This window comes from Ictidomys tridecemlineatus, chromosome 10, assembly GCF_052094955.1.
Source record: "Ictidomys tridecemlineatus isolate mIctTri1 chromosome 10, mIctTri1.hap1, whole genome shotgun sequence".
Taxonomy (NCBI): domain Eukaryota; kingdom Metazoa; phylum Chordata; class Mammalia; order Rodentia; family Sciuridae; genus Ictidomys; species Ictidomys tridecemlineatus.
Window position 1 is genome coordinate 55,111,915 of NC_135486.1, and position 18,827 is coordinate 55,130,741.

Below are 18,827 nucleotides of genomic sequence, written 5' to 3' on the forward strand. Positions count from 1 at the left end.
ATTTAATAATGATAACATTGTTCTAAAATATTCTCAATTTTAATATTCCTTTGAAAGTTATTAGAATTAGTTTGTAGACTAGAGGTGTTACTGTGTAACTGAGAAAGTAGTCTTAAAGGGAGGCCATAGGTCAATATGATCTAATGCCCTTGGAAAGTCTAGAAAAGTGATTGAGCAGGAGCCATGTTTGCCTTCAAAATATTAGTTGAAGATAGTGGAGAAAGAAATAAATTTGCTAGGAGGACTTCCCTCACTTGTTATCTTTTTGTTGACTACTTTCCTGTGTAATCTTTATATTCTTGTTCCATTTAAGAGCTCATCAGTAGGATTCTTATTAAGTGTCTGGCTAGCCACTAGTAAGGAATAGACTTAAGCATATCTCTTTTGTGATTCACCTTGGTAACTTTACATTATTTGGTCAGCCCTAGTAACCTGGCATCTACTTAATGAAGTTCTCCTAGGTTATAAAATTGAAGAATATGGAATCTTGAACTTCTTAATAAGCATTATGGAGAACTTGGAAAAGTCTATGTTAGTTTAGATTGATTGCTTTGTTTGTGTCAATTTTGTGTTATTGAAAATGTTGTTAGAATTTAAATTTTTTCTCGTCATTTATGCCACCAACTCAAATTTATACAGCATTGTTCCTCCAGAGGACACATAAAAGTGTGTCCATATTTTCTTTCTTTTTTAACCAGGGATTGAACCCAGAAGCATTTAACCACTAAGCCACATCCCTAGTCTTTTTAAATACTTTATTTAGAGACAGGGTCTTGCTGAGTTGCTAAGTACCTTGCTAAGTTGCTGAGGCTAGCTTTGAACTCTCCATCCTCCTGCCTCAGCCTCCCAGCCACTGAGATTACAAGTGTGCATGGTTGTCCATATTTTCAACATAAAATCATAAAATAAGGAATTTTACCCAGTTTTAAAAAGAAAAAAATGACATTTTCTTAAACTATACACTTGAATATATAAAATGCCCTTTTGGAAAGATAGATGCAATGTTAATGGTATTTTCATTGTTATAGCTGTTAAGGTTTGTGTCTTCAGATTCAGGATTTATGGGAAGTTACTTATAACTTTATAGGTACTCTAGGTCCATAAATAAGGACTTGGAACAAAGGATGATCACTACTGATGCCCTTTGTCAGTTAAAATGTCTTTTAAGAAAAAGAGAGGGATTAAGTATAGGACCAACTCCATACTATGATCATTCATCCAACAAATGCATCTTGAGTATCTACAAGAGACCACTTATCCCTGGAGTGAAAAGCTGAAAAAGGCCAAGATTGTGCCCAGAAGGAGCTCACAGTTTAGTGGATCACTGCTATGTAAACAAGTATTGCTAGGGTAGGGATGGAAAACAAACTGGTATAGGTTTTTCAAGGGGTTAAAATATGGAAACTGAAAGGCTTCTTTTTGGCAGTACAAAAGTAGTTTTGTTAGGAAGTCTGTTATCCACCACTCTCCCGATTCTCTGGAATTAAATATATTATACTTTGTTTATTGAGTAGAAACTACAGAGATTTTTTTAAACTGTAACATTTTTACCAGGCCTTAAGCAAGTGCTTATTTATTGTTCTTAGAGAAAAAAAGCTTGGTGTTCTTGGTTACAGTTAGGCATGCAGTTGCTTGTGATCAGGGAAAGTGAAAACAGTCATCTTTTTCTTTATATTCCCCACCCCCAGTGTTTTAAAGTAATATAAAGTATTAACTATGTTAGTTTTAAGGGAATGTATCCTGTCACTTGCTACATATGAAAGCTTACTATAAAAATAAACAAGATAAGAAAATGTTTCTAATTTGTAGCTAGATACTGGTGCTTGTAAAAGGCTCTGAAACCAGTTATTAGTAATAAAGAAGTATAAAAGACATACACAGATTTTCTTCTTGAAATAATCGGAAAAGATAAATTTAAAAGGAAGTAACTTCAGTATTATATAATGTCTTGAACATTTGTACAGCTAAAGTTATCTTGCATAATTTCAAAGAATTAATAATTCTCTCAAAATTTGGTCATTCAATGAGAATGTTGTTCCCTATTTAAATCTATTGCATTAGTATATAAGATATACCATCATCTAGGTGTGAATTTTTAAATTATATGAGGCCATGTCAGTATCTGATTTAAAGTATAGTTTCTTTCATTTTGATGGAAATGAGTGGGTTGGTTGGATAAAGTATCTTTAGGAAAAGCTGTTGCCTAGAACAAACTTAAAGTGAACCCGTAAGTTGATAGGTACCTAACAGCTTGCTTACTAGAACTGGGTACCGAATTTAGCTATATTATCTTTTGGGAAAAATGTCAGATTTTGACATCAAAGATTAATGAGGATTAGCTACTTATTGGTAAGTTAAGACTGATGGTTATTAAAATGCTTTTATCAATAGAAAAAGAGACATTATTAAGTATTGCCTAGTGAGAAAGGAACAGTGAATGAAGGGGAATTCCTATGGCTAGATGACTCCAGGATGGAGTGGCTAATTATATTTATTTCAATGTAATAAAATTATTTAAAAATATAAGAGGCCCCATGAAATTTCTAAAAATGAGATTTTTATTTATGTCAGGCTTTTAAAATCCTTTTAAAGGAAGTGTTGAGGTTTTTTTTTTTTTTTGGTAATCTTTTGACTTAGAAAAGTACTTCAATTTCAAGTGTTTTTAAGAAAATGCCTTCATGAATATAATGATTGAAATAGTTTTATCAAGTATTTACAAAAAACTGTATAACATTATAGATTTATGTATTTTTTTCTTTTTTACTATATATGTCCATTCTTTCATCCATGATCATGATTTAGTGAGTACATAGAATTTGGTACCTATAGTCTAAAGTTTCTTTATTAGGAACCTAAGACCTTTCAAGGCAATGCCCTTTTCCATTTTCATTGTGAGAAGTTGTTTCATAATTGGCAGATTAACTTATAAAGCACCTTGGAGAGTGTCATCATTTGTGTGACATTTGTGTGTGTATGAAACTGGAAGGTAACCATAGTAATATAAAGAGGATATCTTTAAGCCTTTCAAGGATAATTACACAGTGCACTTGGGTGTCTGTCTTTCTGAAAAGAAATCCAGATACCTGTATATGTTTTCGCTTCCTGTCCAGTGTGTCTGGTTACTGCTCAATAGTTTAATTTGATCAACTTACTGGTAGTAACTTAACCTGATCTACTTTGCAATCATAACCTAATTGCAGTTATATGAATGCTTTCATAAAAAAGCAGAGTCATTCTTGCTTTTAGGTCCTTTATTGTTGTGAGTTGACAGTTACTTTGGTTTTGGTGAATAGTGAAATGTTTCATCTGGAAAGGGGGAGGTCCAGATCTTAAACTTTACCAAGAAAACATCATAGATGATAAGTATTGGCTCAAAAAATGTTAGGTTATTAAGAAACTCGAAGATTCTAGACAAGAAATAGCACCCTTTTTTAGCTTCTGATATAGGTCAGGGGTAAGAAGCATTTCTGCTCTCTGCTGTAACCCATAATGGTAACTTTTTGACTTCTTTTTTTTTAAAGAGAGAGTGAGAGAGGAGAGAGAGAGAATTTTCAATATTTATTTTTTAGTTCTTGGCGGACACAACATCTTTGTTGGTATGTGGTGCTGAGGATCGAACCCGGGCCGCACGCATGTGAGGCGATTGACTTCTTGATTGAGGTTTATTTTGAGCTCTATGATTACAGTATGCTATTCATGTATTCAGAGAAAAAAGGACAAAGGGAAGATATACAGAGGATTTTAGAGGCCTATGGCCTGAGAAATGCCTGTGGACCTTGTGCATGAAATTGTTAGCTCTTGACACTTGGGCCTGTACTGTTGCTGTAAAAGATGCCATTGTTTTCAGTTTATAACACTGAAAAGTTGTTCATTGCCTTCGTCTCCTCTTTCACAGCCTGAACACTCTTGGTATGAAGAGGGGAGAGATTTGGGGGAGGCTAAAGGCCTAGTAGCAAATGAAATTAAAAATCAAAAGAGTCATCTTTACATGCTAATTTCATTTCCTTCCTAGATCTATGAAACTTTGTAATTAGAAACTTATATACATATCAGCATTTCCTGGTTGGAACTCTTGGTCTAAGATTGAGCTTGTTGGCCTCCTTGTGGTTCTGAGGAGCCACAAAGAAATTCTAAAATATTTGTCTTCTGACTTACTTAAATGTTAAATCAAATTAGGAAGAAAGGGGCATGCATTGAAAAACTGACAACAGTTTACACAATAACTAGGTACAGTTATCCCTGAATCCTACAGTACCGTGTTTTAAAATATTGTCCTTCACAGCATAAAATGTTAACAAAAGTTAATTAGCACTTAATCATTTATTTCCAGTCATCACTAGTACAAAATGTGAGCTCAAGAGAACCAAGTGTACACATACTATGTTGTAATGAGTTTATTTTTGTGAATCGTGGGTTTTTTGTTTGCAAACAGTAGAAAGAGTTTATCTTAAGCAAGATGGAGATTTGTTTAATGAAGTGCTAGCAGCAAAGCCACGACTTAGGGTGACTAGAGACCAAGGCTATTCCTGGGATCTTAGGAGGCCAGAACTGGTAGCCTTTCTTTTTGGGATGTTTCTATTAGGTGACTGGCATTTTACCTCACTTGCTTTGCTAATAAGAATCAAATTCCCCAGGGAGAGGATCTCTTTGGCTCAGGTTGGATCAGATTTCTCTGTCTGCATCAATCACTGAGGGAAGGGGGATGATTAAATGTTTGCAAATTAAGGGGGGAAGAGGAGGGGAAAACTTTGTTCAACAGTTTTAGCTGACCTGGTGTTAATTTCATCAAGAAAGATAGATAGGAGGAAGTATTTGTTCTGGGTTGTTATTAGATTTGGAAATTATTTTTCAGTAGTATAATACACCCATAGACCCTTAATGCTTTTCTGGGGGAAAGAATATTTGGAGTTAAAAGTTTTTTTTTTTTATGATTTTCACTCTAATTAAAATAATGAAAATTAGCTGTGTATTAATTTTGAAAGCTAAAAGTTTTATCAGAAACTGCTTTTCAGCTTTGAGAACATAGACTTTTAGTTCTGCCTTTTGCTTTTATTTTTCTCATAATTTCCAGTTTATTTCACATGGCTGTACCCTGGGATACATTTTTTTTCTTGGTCATTGAGAAGCTTAAAAATATTTAATCTTTACGTGGTTGTCTTTTTTTAAAAAAATTATTTTTTGTGCTGGGGATTAAAACTAGGTTCTTGAACATTTAATCTTAATGCATGAATAGTAATACAAGAGAATTGGTAAAATAAATATCCATATTAGGGTATGTTTTGCGATTGTGATGAGTTAATTAAAATTGTTTTTTTAGTATAGAACATGTAACTATAATAAAATATTTGTTAAATGCTCTGTGAGTGTCTGGGATTGTAAGAGTTATAGGAATTTAGCAAAGCAGCAAGAGATAATTACATATAATTGTTTTACATATAATTGTTAATATATTATTAGTGCTTTTGTTGGTATAACTTACCAAGTTTGGTTTAGGGAAAATTTGGAATGAGAGGGGAGGAATACAACTCTTAAATAAGCAGGACAGCAGCAAACTATCTCTGTCTTTTTATGAAGTACAATCTGGCCTCCCCAGTGTTACAAGAATCCTTAAACATGATTAAACAAGCATGTCCTTGTTGTTGCTCATCCTGACACACATTTCATAGAGTTGCCCAGGTGAGAAGCAGCTCCTTCTGCCATCGTAATTTGTGGTTGGGAGCTTAAGGTGGTTGTCAGCAATGGTGTTCATGTTTGGAACCTCTTTGTTTTGTTATCTGCTAATGGATGTGACCTCTCCTTGGACCCACATAGCCAATCTTTGAGGTCAATTGGCCTGAGCACCCAAGGTCAATTTTGCAATTATGATAATGTACTGAAATTTATTACTACATAGATTACCTCATCAAGAAACTCCTTATAAGTTGCTCCTACTACTTCATCTCAATACCCTTTCTATACATAGTATGTATTTCAAGATTAATTTTTCATGCCCCAACTTCCCCACAGGGCACTAGTACCAGTTGTAAATAAGCACTTATATTTTCTCCCAAGTCGTTAATAGAATGATCTAGGGTTATTCTGAACATACTTAATCATATTACCATATTCAGTTAAATATTTTAAGTGATATTTAAACCATAAAATGATCCTTAATGTGGTATTGGTTATTGAAAAATGTTGGTTAATATTTGAGTGAGCAAGCCTTATACCAGAGTGTAATTTTTAGTCTTTTATAGCTGAACTTTTCCAACCTGAAATTAACTATGTATTAACTTGTACAAACTTAAAGGAATTAAGCTAAAGTTATTTATAAAAATAACTTTAGCTTAGTTATTTATAAAAATAACTTTAGCTTAGTTATTTATAAAAATTATTTATAAAAAAAGAGCAAGCTGTTCAGGTGTATATAGTTTACTACCTTTTGTATATATGGATATGTGTATGTATGTGTGTGTGTGTGTATATATATATATATATATATACATATATATCAATCAAAGTATCTCAGAAGGGACACCAAAAACTTGTGTTAACTGGTTGTCTTGTAACAGGTGTATGAGAAGACTTCCTATTTTGTTATTCATGCTTCTGCATCTTTTGGAATCTATCATATGTGGTCATTTCTGTTAAAAAAAAAAAGCAAAAAACATTCATGTGTATCCTTGTTGATATCATGTGAAAGAAATGTTGCTTAAAAATACCTCCTCTGGGCTGGGGCTTTGGCTCAGTGGTAGCTCACTTGCCTGGCATGCGTGAGGCACTGGGTTTGATTTGAGAACCACATATAAGTAAATAAAATAAAAGATCTATCAACAACTAAAAAAACCCAAAAAACCTGCTCTGTCTTCTTTGTTTTGCTCTCCACCTGCCTTCTTGTAGACTCCACAGCCACAAACCGTCAAGTGTGTTGTTGGATTTTTTTTTTTTTTTGATGTAAATATATGAGGTACATTAGTCTTCAAGCAAGTTCTTTAAACAATGAAAAACAATGTAAATAAGCATTTGCTTTCTGAAGATTGTTTGAATTGGACCTGTTTTTCTGGTGTATTTGTGAATTCACTTTCTATGATGATTTCATAAAAAGTAAACACTCATGTTTTTGAAAGTAGCCTTGTAATCAAGTTAGTCATTCTTTTTGACTTTTCTTTTTATGTGTCACAACAGCAGTGTTGTTAAGGTTGTTTTTCATGGTCCTAGTTTGCTATTTACTTTTAAAACTTTCTAAGTATTTTTTCATGCTTTATAACAGAAAAATTATCTGATCACTCATATTTTCAGTCTTCCTTGGACCTAATTTTGTAATTTGACATTTTGTTTTTTATTGATTATGTAGGCAAAAGCTTCATAAAGTGGAAATTTCATCATGGCTTTGTACTGTGGTTCTGAACATAAAAGATTCCTTGACTCCATTTATTATCTAAAGTTCTAGGGATCTGTCTGTCACTAAACTAGATGCAGAAGGCTGATTTACTCATTAGAATCTTTGGTTAACAATATTTGGGGGAGTTACTTGGGAAACATCCAACATCCTAGTTGTTAAGTCCATATAAGAATACAAATTTCAGATCACAAATTTGCTTGCTTAACATATTTTAAGGACAGTGGGAGTTATATAAATATTTACATCAAGTTAGGGTAACTTGTTTTCCCCCTGGTACTGGGGATCAAACCAGGGGCACTCTACCACTGAGGTATATCTCCACCCCTTTTTATTTTTTATGTTGAGATGGAGTTTCTATAAATTGCTGAGGCTAGCCTCAAACTTATGATGTGCCTACCTTAGTCACTGGGATTATAGGCATGCACCACCAGGTCTGGCTAGACTATTCCTTTTTATCTTAGAGATATTTTTTGTATAAATAAAATATCATGGATAATTAGTTAGATTGCCACACACCCTGCATAATGCCAAAGAGACTAATGAACAAATTGTTTTGTGTACTTTTTCACTTGTCTCCCCTGCCCCTTTTTACAAAGACTTCCCTGTCTTCCAGAAACCTGTATTCTCCAATTTCTAGATCCTTTTAGGGTAATCACTCACATGTACTATAGTGGGGAAGAAAAAAAGCAAACTATTTTAAAGTCTTTAATGAAGGCAGTATAGTTAACAAATATTTGAGCTTCTTTAATTAAGTGATATTGACATTCAAGCAGGAATTCATTAATTCACTTTGAAAGGAAATATATTATCTGTTATATTTATTACCAGGCTCAATTTTCTTTTATATTTCAGGGAGGAAATAATGCTGGCCATACAGTTGTTGTAGATTCTGTGGAATATGATTTTCATCTTTTACCCAGTGGGATAATTAATCCAAATGTCACAGCATTCATTGGTAAGTATTTAAACTGAAATGTATGGGAATTGATAATGCTACTCTTTTTTGTGTGTGTGTGGTGCTGGGGATTGAACCAAGCCTTGTGCATGCGAGGCAAGCACTCTACCAACTTAGCTATATTCCTGGCCTTCGCTATTCATATTTAATTACCAAAATTGATTTTATTTCTCACCATATGGTTTACTGACCATGGTACCCTCTGGAATATACTGGCTTTGGCTCTTTGTAACTCTTTCAGATCTTTTAGCAGGAATACTTTCTGAAGTAGTTATATTGCATGCATCTGTGATCCTTGGCAGTTTCTTAATTCTATAGAATTCGATCACCAAGTCTCTTTTCTAAACACTTTAAACTGTGACTCACCATAAGTAGAATTTAATTCTGAACTCTGTGACAAGTGATACAATGTATTTTCTTTTCTACTTTAAAAAAATTTTTAAAGGCTGTTCAATATTAAATTGATTTTATGACCATTTAAGTAGAGCGTGATTTTCCAATTTGAAAGACATTGGTCTAGAGTCTACCATGACCAAAACTACATAACTAGTTTTATTCAAAATAACACATTTCACTTTGTTTAATTTTTATTTGTTTTTATGTGGTAATGCTGCTAAGGATTGAACCTAGTGCCTCACACATGCTAGTAGGCAAGTGCTCTGCCACTGAGCTACAACCCCAGACCCTTCACTTTGTTTTAAAGAAATTTTTAACTTACATTGATTGTAATTATAGTGCTTTTATATTCGAATTATATGTTTTTATATTCTAATTGTGTGTGTTATATTATACATGTGTTTACATTATATGACTGTATAAAATGAATTCATATTTCTGTGGTAACTCCTTGATAAGTTAGAATGCCTTATTAATTAAAGTATCTTAATTCTTCTATTATTGTAGATAAATGGTTATTATAGCTGTCTATATTTTAATATTTTATATACTATAATTACAGATGTTTAAGGTCCAGGATTATTTGTTTTCCTCTAGGGAATGGTGTGGTAATTCATCTACCTGGATTGTTTGAAGAAGCAGAGAAAAATGTTCAAAAAGGAAAAGGTAGGAAAGAATGAGTATGACTGATAACCTGTTATTTTTTGTACAGGTTTATTAGGATCTCATGCCAGACAAACTTAACATTTCTGTCGTAAAATTATAGTAACAATTTTTTTTGATGTCAGTTACTAAATTCTATTCAATATAATTAGTATTTTAAACAAACAAAAGGACCAAACATAATGCCCTTGTGTAGGTCCTGATTTGTTGACACATTGCTCACCTGCAAACTTTATGTTAAGATATCTAGAATCACTGTATGTTCATGGCACAGTTCTAGTAAGTTCATGAGTTACTTACTGTCATTCTTGTTTCCTAGTTATGGAGCTCTCCCTGGTTGCTGCAACCCCAAGATGAAAGGGGGTTGTTTCCCTTAAAACGAAGGGAATGCTTCTTTTGTGCACTATACCCATTCCCATTGCCTTTAAAGAAATACCCTTGAATTTTTACCCTTTACTGATCAACTTAGCAAACTCCTTGAGGTATGAAGGGAATTTAATAATAATGCATGATTAAGGAAAATCATTAGTAGAGTTTCCCTTTAGATGACCTCAAACTTAAAATACTTTGATTATTGTTGTTGAAGTTTATTATTCAGGTTTAAAAGCAGCAATCCTTCTCAAGTGTTCTTAAAAACTGGATTGAACCTTACAGAACCCTGTCTTGTTTCCTCCATCTTTTGTTTTTTCCTGCCTTTTCATAAAAACTGTCCTAGTCTGGGCTTTCTAAATTGGTCAACTTGGGGTTCCGATGCTGGTCTCTGCCCTTCTTTTTGTCCTTTTAAAATTTTTTCCTACTCTCTTTTTTCCTTCTGGCCTATTTCACCATGCTGAATCCTTTCCTGGGCTTCTTTGTAACATTTTTCTTAAGACATTCCCTAAACTAGCTTTAGAATGCATATTTACATGTCAAAAACAACTGTAAAGGAGGTTTACCTTTTAGCACATTACTTACTGAGAAGAAGGTTCTTTTTTTTGGGTGGTGGTTGTTGTAAATGGATCTTTTATTTAATTAATTTATTCATTTATATGCGGTGCTGAACATTGAATCCAGGACTTCACACATGCCAGGCAAGTGCTCTACCACTGAGCCACAATTCCAGCCCGGAGAAGGTGGTTCTTATCCTTTATCTACACAGAATAAACTTTCAAAACAAATCTTGGATATTATCAAAGGAAGCAACTAATTTTTATTATTTTTTAAATTTAATTTTTTATGGTGTTGGGGATTGAACCCAGGGCCTTTCATATACTAGACAAATGTTCTATGACTGAACTATACCCTTAACCCATACAACTTATTCGTAGTATCAAATAATAATTTTGAAAATGTTTGGAACTTGGTGGTTTATCTTTAGGATACATATATAGCCTACCAATATACTGCCTTTAAAGAAAATCATCTGTTTGGATTTGTTTATCCAGTCATCCAACAGTGTTGTCCCCCCCCCCTTTTTAAATATAAACATTGGATGAAGAGCCCTTTGCCATGAAATCTCACAACTCCTGCTCTCAAATATCCATAGTTAAGTGGGGAATATGCATATATTTAGTTATAATTCAGTTCAATAATTGACAGTACTTTAGAACAATTAGAAAGTTCCATTATTTTGTTTAGTCACACTTTTATTAAATGTTTTTGGGTAAGGGTGCTATTCTTAAAATTAATTCCCTTCTCTATTTCTTCCCTTGCTAAGTACCTATCTCCCCCCCACCCATGTCCATCAAAATATTTTCTTATCATTTGCTTTTGGGGTTCCTGGAAGTATTTTATGTGAATATAACTGAATTGGAACTAGAGTTTTGTAGAGCAAAACATTTGAAGAGATAAGAGAGTAAATTAGTTTATATATTGAATGAGTGAGGTGAGAAAACTTGTTACACATGATTTTCGTATGCAGAATAAAATACCCAAAAGAAAACAGTTTTAGACATTCTGTTTATAAAGAAATTAAGATTAAAAAAACAAAACAAAACTGTTACCCAAAATGCTTGATAAAATGTATCTTTTCTCCCCTTTTAGGTCTAGAAGGCTGGGAAAAGAGGCTTATCATATCTGACAGAGCTCATATTGGTAAGGAGGACATAACATTTATTTATAACTATTTTTCCCCTGGATTTATAAAATGAAAGCATTTAGTACCTAATTTTGTCTCTAATGTTTTATTTAACCTAAGAAAGATGGATTGTAATTGATCCAAATATACCAGATCTTACTGATTTTTTTTTTCTTTTTTTCTTTTGACAAGGGCTAGTCTAAAATAAACATGCAGACAGGTTTAGCCAAGCAAATGAATACATAAGCAGTATTTCATGGGACATCTTTAATTTTATTAAAAACTAAGCCTGGCCTGCGGTTGTGGCTCAGTGGTAGAGTGCTTGCCTAGCATGCATGAAGACTGGGTTCAATCTTCAGCACCTCATAAAAATAAAGATATTATGTAAAAAACAACAACAACAAAAAACTAAGGAATACTTAGTTATTTGTACATATTAATACTTGAGTAAAAATACATCTTCCCCTTGGCAAATCTTTAGAGTGACTCTGTGCCTACAATATAATAATTACTACTTTTCATTCAGACTAGTCTTCCTCCATTAATTACAGCAAACTCAAGTCTAAAATTAATTTTAAGCACCACTAATAAATTTGGGGTTTTCTTCCCTGTTATTTCTAAATTAATAGAATTGTTAATTAGCAGTGACATAGTTAAGAGACAATAATCAACACAGAGAAACTTCTATGATAGATCTGATCTCAAACTGTATTTAAATATGTATGTATCCTGAGGCAGTAGCTGCTAAAATTTTACCATTGACCTCTACTTAAAAGGCAGCTTTCATTGAGGTTCTCACAGTATTTCTCAGCCAAGTGCAAAAGTCAAATAATGATATCTTCGTATAACAGCCACAGACTTGAATCCTGTCCATAATCCAATAAAATAGCTTGTTTGAAGTATACTGTGCTGAATTAACATACTGTTTTATGTTAAAATGTTCTATTTTGCATTACAGTGTTTGCCATAGGCTTCTTAATATAAAACTCTGAAAAGAACAATTTTGTGTTAGAATAGCAAAACATTTTTACATTAATATAATTATCCTGTATGTTATCTATGAGTAGAATGGTTATTCTTGTTCTGTACTCAAGATTTTGAGAGCTGTTAGTGTAACTAGATGAACTGTAGGAAAACTGATATTTTCTAAAAATGAAAGTATGCTTGTGAGTAGTAGTTATCTCAACTGACAATGTTTAAACTATGAAAATATTAATCATCAGTAATACTTGGATTTAAAGGAAACCTTTAGTATTTCCAGAGTAATTGATAACTTAGGTGTATAACCAAGATAACAAAGAACAAGCTTTATAGACCATAATAGCATGTAATTTGGATAAAGACAAAGGTATTATTTTGCTTGCTTCTCAGAGGAAGGAGGTTGTAAATCTGTCATTTGTGGTGTCCATTTTCAGAATCTGATTTTTACCAATATATTTTATTTATTGGCTTATGTTAGAATTTTTGTTTTAAACTTTTATGTATTCTGATATACAAAGAAATAAATTTTTTTCTTTCTCAGATACATAAGGAAAAAAATTTTTTATGAAGTACTTTTGTGATATTTTTGTCTTTTTATACTCAACTACTCATTAAACTTATTTGATTATGTTACACAAGTCATCTTTAACTTCCGCCTTCATGATTTTTATATGTAGCCATTTTGTTATCCATTGCCCCTACATTATTTATAAAGTAAGGCATTATGTTAGATGATGAAAATGACTACTTACCTTCAAAACTTTCCAGTGGGTCTCTATGATCTGCTATGAAAATTTTTTTATCTTAATCAGTATACCATAATTTAGGATTTTAAAATAGGTAATAACTAATAACTGCCCTTTGAGTAACATTTAATCTCAGTGTACATATGATATAGTTTGTATGTAAATATGAATGCTCTGATACTATTAGTCTGTTGGAAAGAGCAAAGTGTTAAGAGATAAAACTGTGTTTCTGCCCAGTTTCTCCATTTTCCTTCTTCATGTAAATGCTTTGGGTCCATCACTGATAGTTTGCTTAGGTATAGCACAGTGGCTAATCAAGTCACTTAACTGCTTTAGACTACCCAAAAGAAAAGACAGTAGATATGCAAAAAGGTCAAAATGCTCAGAGTGACAAGAATAGACCACTACCAATGTGAATCACTATTTTTAATTTCTGATCATAATTTTATTATGTTTCCTTAATAATGATTTTTTCTTTTCCATTTATTTTTGTTCTTAAATGGAATAATTTCTAATGGAGAAGTGGTCCTAGAGAAGATGAGCTAACTAAAATTTAGTTGTTGGTAGTAATATGGATAATAGTACATAGAATGCATTAAAATGCATATTATTAAACAGGCTGTATGAAATAAGCATGTTAATACAATTATTTATATAGTTCTGTATAATAAAATCTACATTTGTTAATATGATCTATAATGGTGAAGAGGAATAAATACTATCATTTAAAAAAAGTCAAATAGTTAACTGGAAAATTGGCTGAGAATCATTGCTATGAAACCACGTTAATCTTTGCTTCAGTGATTCTTCCCTCTCATGTGACTGAAAGGACAGTTCCCTAAACTCTAAATGATTTCCAAGACTTTTTAAAAAAAAGTTTCCATAATGTCATGAGATTAAGCTTGTATAAAATGTGTTAGATAATATGAAGCACAGTATAAGAGAGGGAACTATGAACTTAGTAATTTTGGGGATTTGGATCCAAATATTAATTGTATGTCCCCTGGCAAGTCATTTATCTTCTGGGCATTATTCCCTGGTTGTGACCATGCGGGAAAGAATTTTTATGTTTTATTCATATTGATGCTCAGCAACTAACTCAGATACCTTATCCCACTTTGTCAAAATGTACTTTTTTCTTTTCTTTCTTTCCATTTGTCTGGAGTTTTCTTTTAGTGCCTTCCTTTTTTTTTTTCCCAAAAGTTAGCCTTTGAACTTTTGTAGACTCTTAGTAATATGCCTCTTTCTGGTATTAGTCATTTGTATTTTCTCCATCTTTATCTTGTTAGTCTAACTAGAGCTTTTTCTATTTTATCACTTTTGATTTTTTAAAAATAAACATTTGGTTTTGTTGATTTTTCTGTTTTCTATTTCATTAGTTTTAATTCTTTCCATTTTTTCTTTGATTTTAATTTGCTCTTTTCCTAGTCTCTTTAGAAGCTTAGATCATTGATTTTAGATGTTTCTTTTCTAATACAAGCTTTTAAAATTGTATATGGCCCTCTAACATTACTTTAGCTATGTTCCACAAATTTGGACATTCTGCATATTCATTTTTATTCATTTCATTTTTTGACCCATAAGTTATTGACCATATTTATGTTACTAAATATTGAAGATTTTCCTGATTTCTGTTATTTATTTCTAATATACTTGTTGTGGACAAAAGATATACTCTGTATGATTCCAGTCTTTTAAAATTTGCTGAGAAATGTTTATGTTCTAGTATATTAGCTGTTTTGGTTAATGTTCTCATAGATTGGTTTTATCTGAACTTTATATAAAATTCAATAGTATGCAATCCCTTGGCTTCCACAAACATTTTGTGAGTTTTTATCTTTATTGTTACACGAAGAAGTTTTTCGTTGCTGTATAGTATCCCATTATATGGCTATACCACAATTAATCCACAGTACCATGATGAAAATTTGTTTCCAATATTGGGCAAATGGTGCTCTGAATATATTTATAGATGTCTTCTGGTACATAGTATACTAGTGTGATTTTAAGGATGTTGTTATTACTTCTGTGGCACTGAGAGTAATCTTGATTTACTGGATAATTTAAAATCACACAATATAAATTTAGCATCTTTAATGTAACTTAACTACTGTACGAAATGTCAGAACTCCCCCACCAAAGAAACCTGTTATGAGGTTAAAAGGGTGGTTATAAATCTTGTCAAGTAGGGAAGAATACTGCCTTGACAGTTACCTTAAACGGAAGAAATTAGGGATGATTAATTTACATGGTTTGTCAGAAGGTGGTTTTAGGCTAGGTTTTATCAAGCTTTTTGAGTTTCACTATTTCTAATTACAATGTTAGTCTTCTAAAACTTTTAAATAGTTTTTTGTTGTTATTTTTTCAAATGCCACTAATTTTAAGAAACTTCCATCAGTCATTCTGTTAAAAACCTACACTCATTTCTACTTATTTGGAAATGATAGTATCATTGGTGAAAAGAAACCATAGTTATTTATACTAAAATTCATTGAATTGTATGCTTAAAAATGGGTGAGTTTTGTGGTCTATAGATTACATTCCCATATTTAAAAATAAAACATAACCCAAGAAACTTTGGTTAGAAGTTTATAGACAAATTCTGGACCTGCCTCATCTATAAACCAGCTATTCATTCAGTCAGTAAATATTTGAGAACTTTTTGGGACAGGAAATTAACCAGCAAGCTAAACTAACATTGTCCAAATACTGAAGACGATTGGTAGGGGAAACAAATTAGTGTAGATGTAGGAAGAGGTGAATTCTTTGCAGGAGAAGCATATACCTTTTAGTCTAAGACTGCAAAGTATGCTATTGTGACCAGAGGGCAAAGAAAGTGGCAGAGCGTCAAAGCCATTGAGTTTTTTTAAGGGCAAGGGAGTGTTGATGTTATTTTTATGTCTTGGAAAAATGGTTTTGGTAGATTAAAGAATTGGGTTAGAGATATCCAAGAGTGAGAATAGATACACACATTAGTCTACTTTTAGTGAAAGGTGATGGAAGCTTGGCACTAGTGAGGAAGAAGGAGGTATTGAATGATTCCTAGATTTCTGGAGTCTAGAACTTGAAGAATAAAGGATATCTTTGTAAACTGAGTTTATAGAATTATAGGGTAGGGTGTTCCAAAATTACCTTCTTAATGACTCATTTTTGAAATCATGTAGACTGCAATCAATCAGAGGCATATTTTCATATTAATGTGCCAGTTGGCATTATAATCTTTACCTCTACCATTATTACTTTTTACAATTTATATAGGCATTATGAAATGAGACCTATTATAACTTCCGTAATTTGAAATGCAGTATGTTTTATTTTTGTATATTATTTTTGTTTCAATAACAGCCATGGTTTTGTTTTATTTCTCTTCAGTATTTGATTTTCATCAAGCAGCTGATGGTATCCAGGAACAACAGAGACAAGAACAAGCAGGAAAAAAGTATGATTTTTTTTTTTTTTTTTTTTTTTTTTTTTTTTTTACTATTCAAGCACCTTTATGTTTAAATTCTAGGACAGAACTTTCAAAAAATATTGGAATGCCCTTTCAATAGAATTATAAAAATAAACTCACAGGAAATAACATAAATAAATACTCATATGTAACTTCATTCCTTGTGATGATTTGGCCATAAGACCTATGTATCTTTCTTATCTAACTCAAAGCTTGTTTTAATTTGTTTTTAAGTTTGGGTACCACAAAAAAGGGCATTGGCCCAGTTTATTCTTCCAAAGCTGCTCGGAGTGGACTTCGGATGTGTGATCTTGTTTCTGACTTTGAAGGCTTCTCTGAGAGGTAACTAACTTGTGTTTTACAAGTGGATGTTTAGAATTTTCAAAACCTTGGTTACAAAATGGTATAATCGGTGTTCTAGTTAAATAAAGATGGTTGGCTTTATTATGACTATTATATGAAGTACCGGCATTATTTGTTTTGCATGCTAATTGGTCATTAATTTCAGATTTATTTCATGAAAAACAACATGCTAATGATATCAGTAGTATCTCAAGAAGACAACATAAGAATTCTATTTAAGGATTGGATAATGGGATGGTTTGCTGAGAAACAATGTTTTTAGTGGGCGTAGCAGTACTTTGATGTATATCACCATGATCTACAGTCTTGATCTTTGGATTTTCATATCAAAAATTCCATGTGTCCTCCCACCCAGAAATAATTAGCTTCTCAGGTCCTGGTAAATTATTATGTACCAAGCGCACCTTGAAAAATAGAAATGCCACATTGACATATACTCTGTATAGAAAAATCTTCATGGGAAACCTGATAATCATCAAACAGCTATATAGTAACTCAGTGATAGGTTGTGTTTAATATGTGGCATCAAGGCTATAATAATGTGCTACATCCTTTTTCTATTAAGTTTATATTTGTTTGTACAGGGAAGATATCTAAGAAGGCTCTTAAGAGACAAATTGCTAATGACTGCCTCTTTTACAAACATCATGTAAACCATTTCCTTCTGTTTTTTATTCAGTATAATACAGATTTAAGTCTTTTGTGTTTACAGATTTCAGTCCCACTATTCTTTTTCCCTCCTTATACACATATCAGTGTTAGGATTAATGTGCTGATAAGACCACTTATAATCTACAGAAATCATTTAAATTGAATGATATTATTTGAAATATTTTTATAAGAGCTAAAAGATTGATTTAACCTGTATTTCTCAGGTTCAAGGTTCTAGCTAACCAGTACAAATCTATATATCCTACTTTGGAAATAGACATTGAAGGTGAATTACAAAAACTCAAGGTAATATTTTCTGACCTCTTTAATGTCCTTTTAATGCTTGTTTGCCAAATTAGGTCTTGCATTCATTACAGTTTTGTGTAAGAACTGATAAAGGATATTTACCAGTTTGTCTTGGGGACAGCCTGTTTGGCTTACACAAAATATTGGGAGGGGAACAAAAGTAATGTAGGAAGGTAAACTTAAGTTAGGGACCAGATAGATCATAGATCTAGATCTTATATGCATGGTAAGAAATTTAACTTTGATCCTGGAGATAATGGAAAGCTCTCTGATAACTTTGAGCAGAAGGAAGCCTAGATTTGCATTATATAAAAACAACTCAGCAATTGGAGTATAGTTCAGCAAAGTGACAAGTGTGGGATGATAATTTTCAAAGTTAATCAACCCATTTTAGGCTTGATAGCTCATAGGATCAATTTCTTTAGCACTCTGTATTCCTAAGAGACTAATAAGGTAATTGGCCAAAGATGTGGCCCACATTGGATAAATGTTAGGTGTCAGTGATGCCTAAGTTGATCATCAGTATAGGATTCTACCTTTCCGTCTTTCTGTTCCTCCATATTCATTGATAAATTTCACATGTTTCCTGTGTTTCTGATTTTTACTTCTCTAAAGTATCAACCTCACTTCTAGAACTGAATAGGAATCTACAAATAGTATGCTATTCCAGAATAGTCATAGACATTGATCTGTCCACTCATTGGTTTCCAAGAAAAAAACCCCCAAATTTTAAAAGACCTTTATTTTCTTTAACAGCTTGGAAATATTTATGCACTATAGTATGGGTATGACCTTTCATTTCCATTTTACAAATGTTCTGTGTGAATGTAAAGTAGATGAAGAATAATAAATAAAATTGGGTAAGAAAATTTTTATAG

General features: G+C 32.4%; 1 protein-coding gene across 2 annotated transcripts in view; it reads left to right on the plus strand.

Moving 5' to 3' along the window:
* Positions 1-18,827, plus strand: part of Adss2 (adenylosuccinate synthase 2) — a 38,315-nt gene that overhangs the window by 1,843 nt on the left and 17,645 nt on the right. For both annotated transcript variants that reach the window (XM_005326565.3, XM_078022962.1), the window contains exons 2-7: positions 8,234-8,336; positions 9,330-9,398; positions 11,418-11,468; positions 16,551-16,617; positions 16,864-16,971; positions 17,868-17,949. In XM_005326565.3, the coding sequence (XP_005326622.1) occupies positions 8,234-8,336; positions 9,330-9,398; positions 11,418-11,468; positions 16,551-16,617; positions 16,864-16,971; positions 17,868-17,949 (480 nt within the window). The remainder of the gene's footprint in view (positions 1-8,233; positions 8,337-9,329; positions 9,399-11,417; positions 11,469-16,550; positions 16,618-16,863; positions 16,972-17,867; positions 17,950-18,827) is intronic.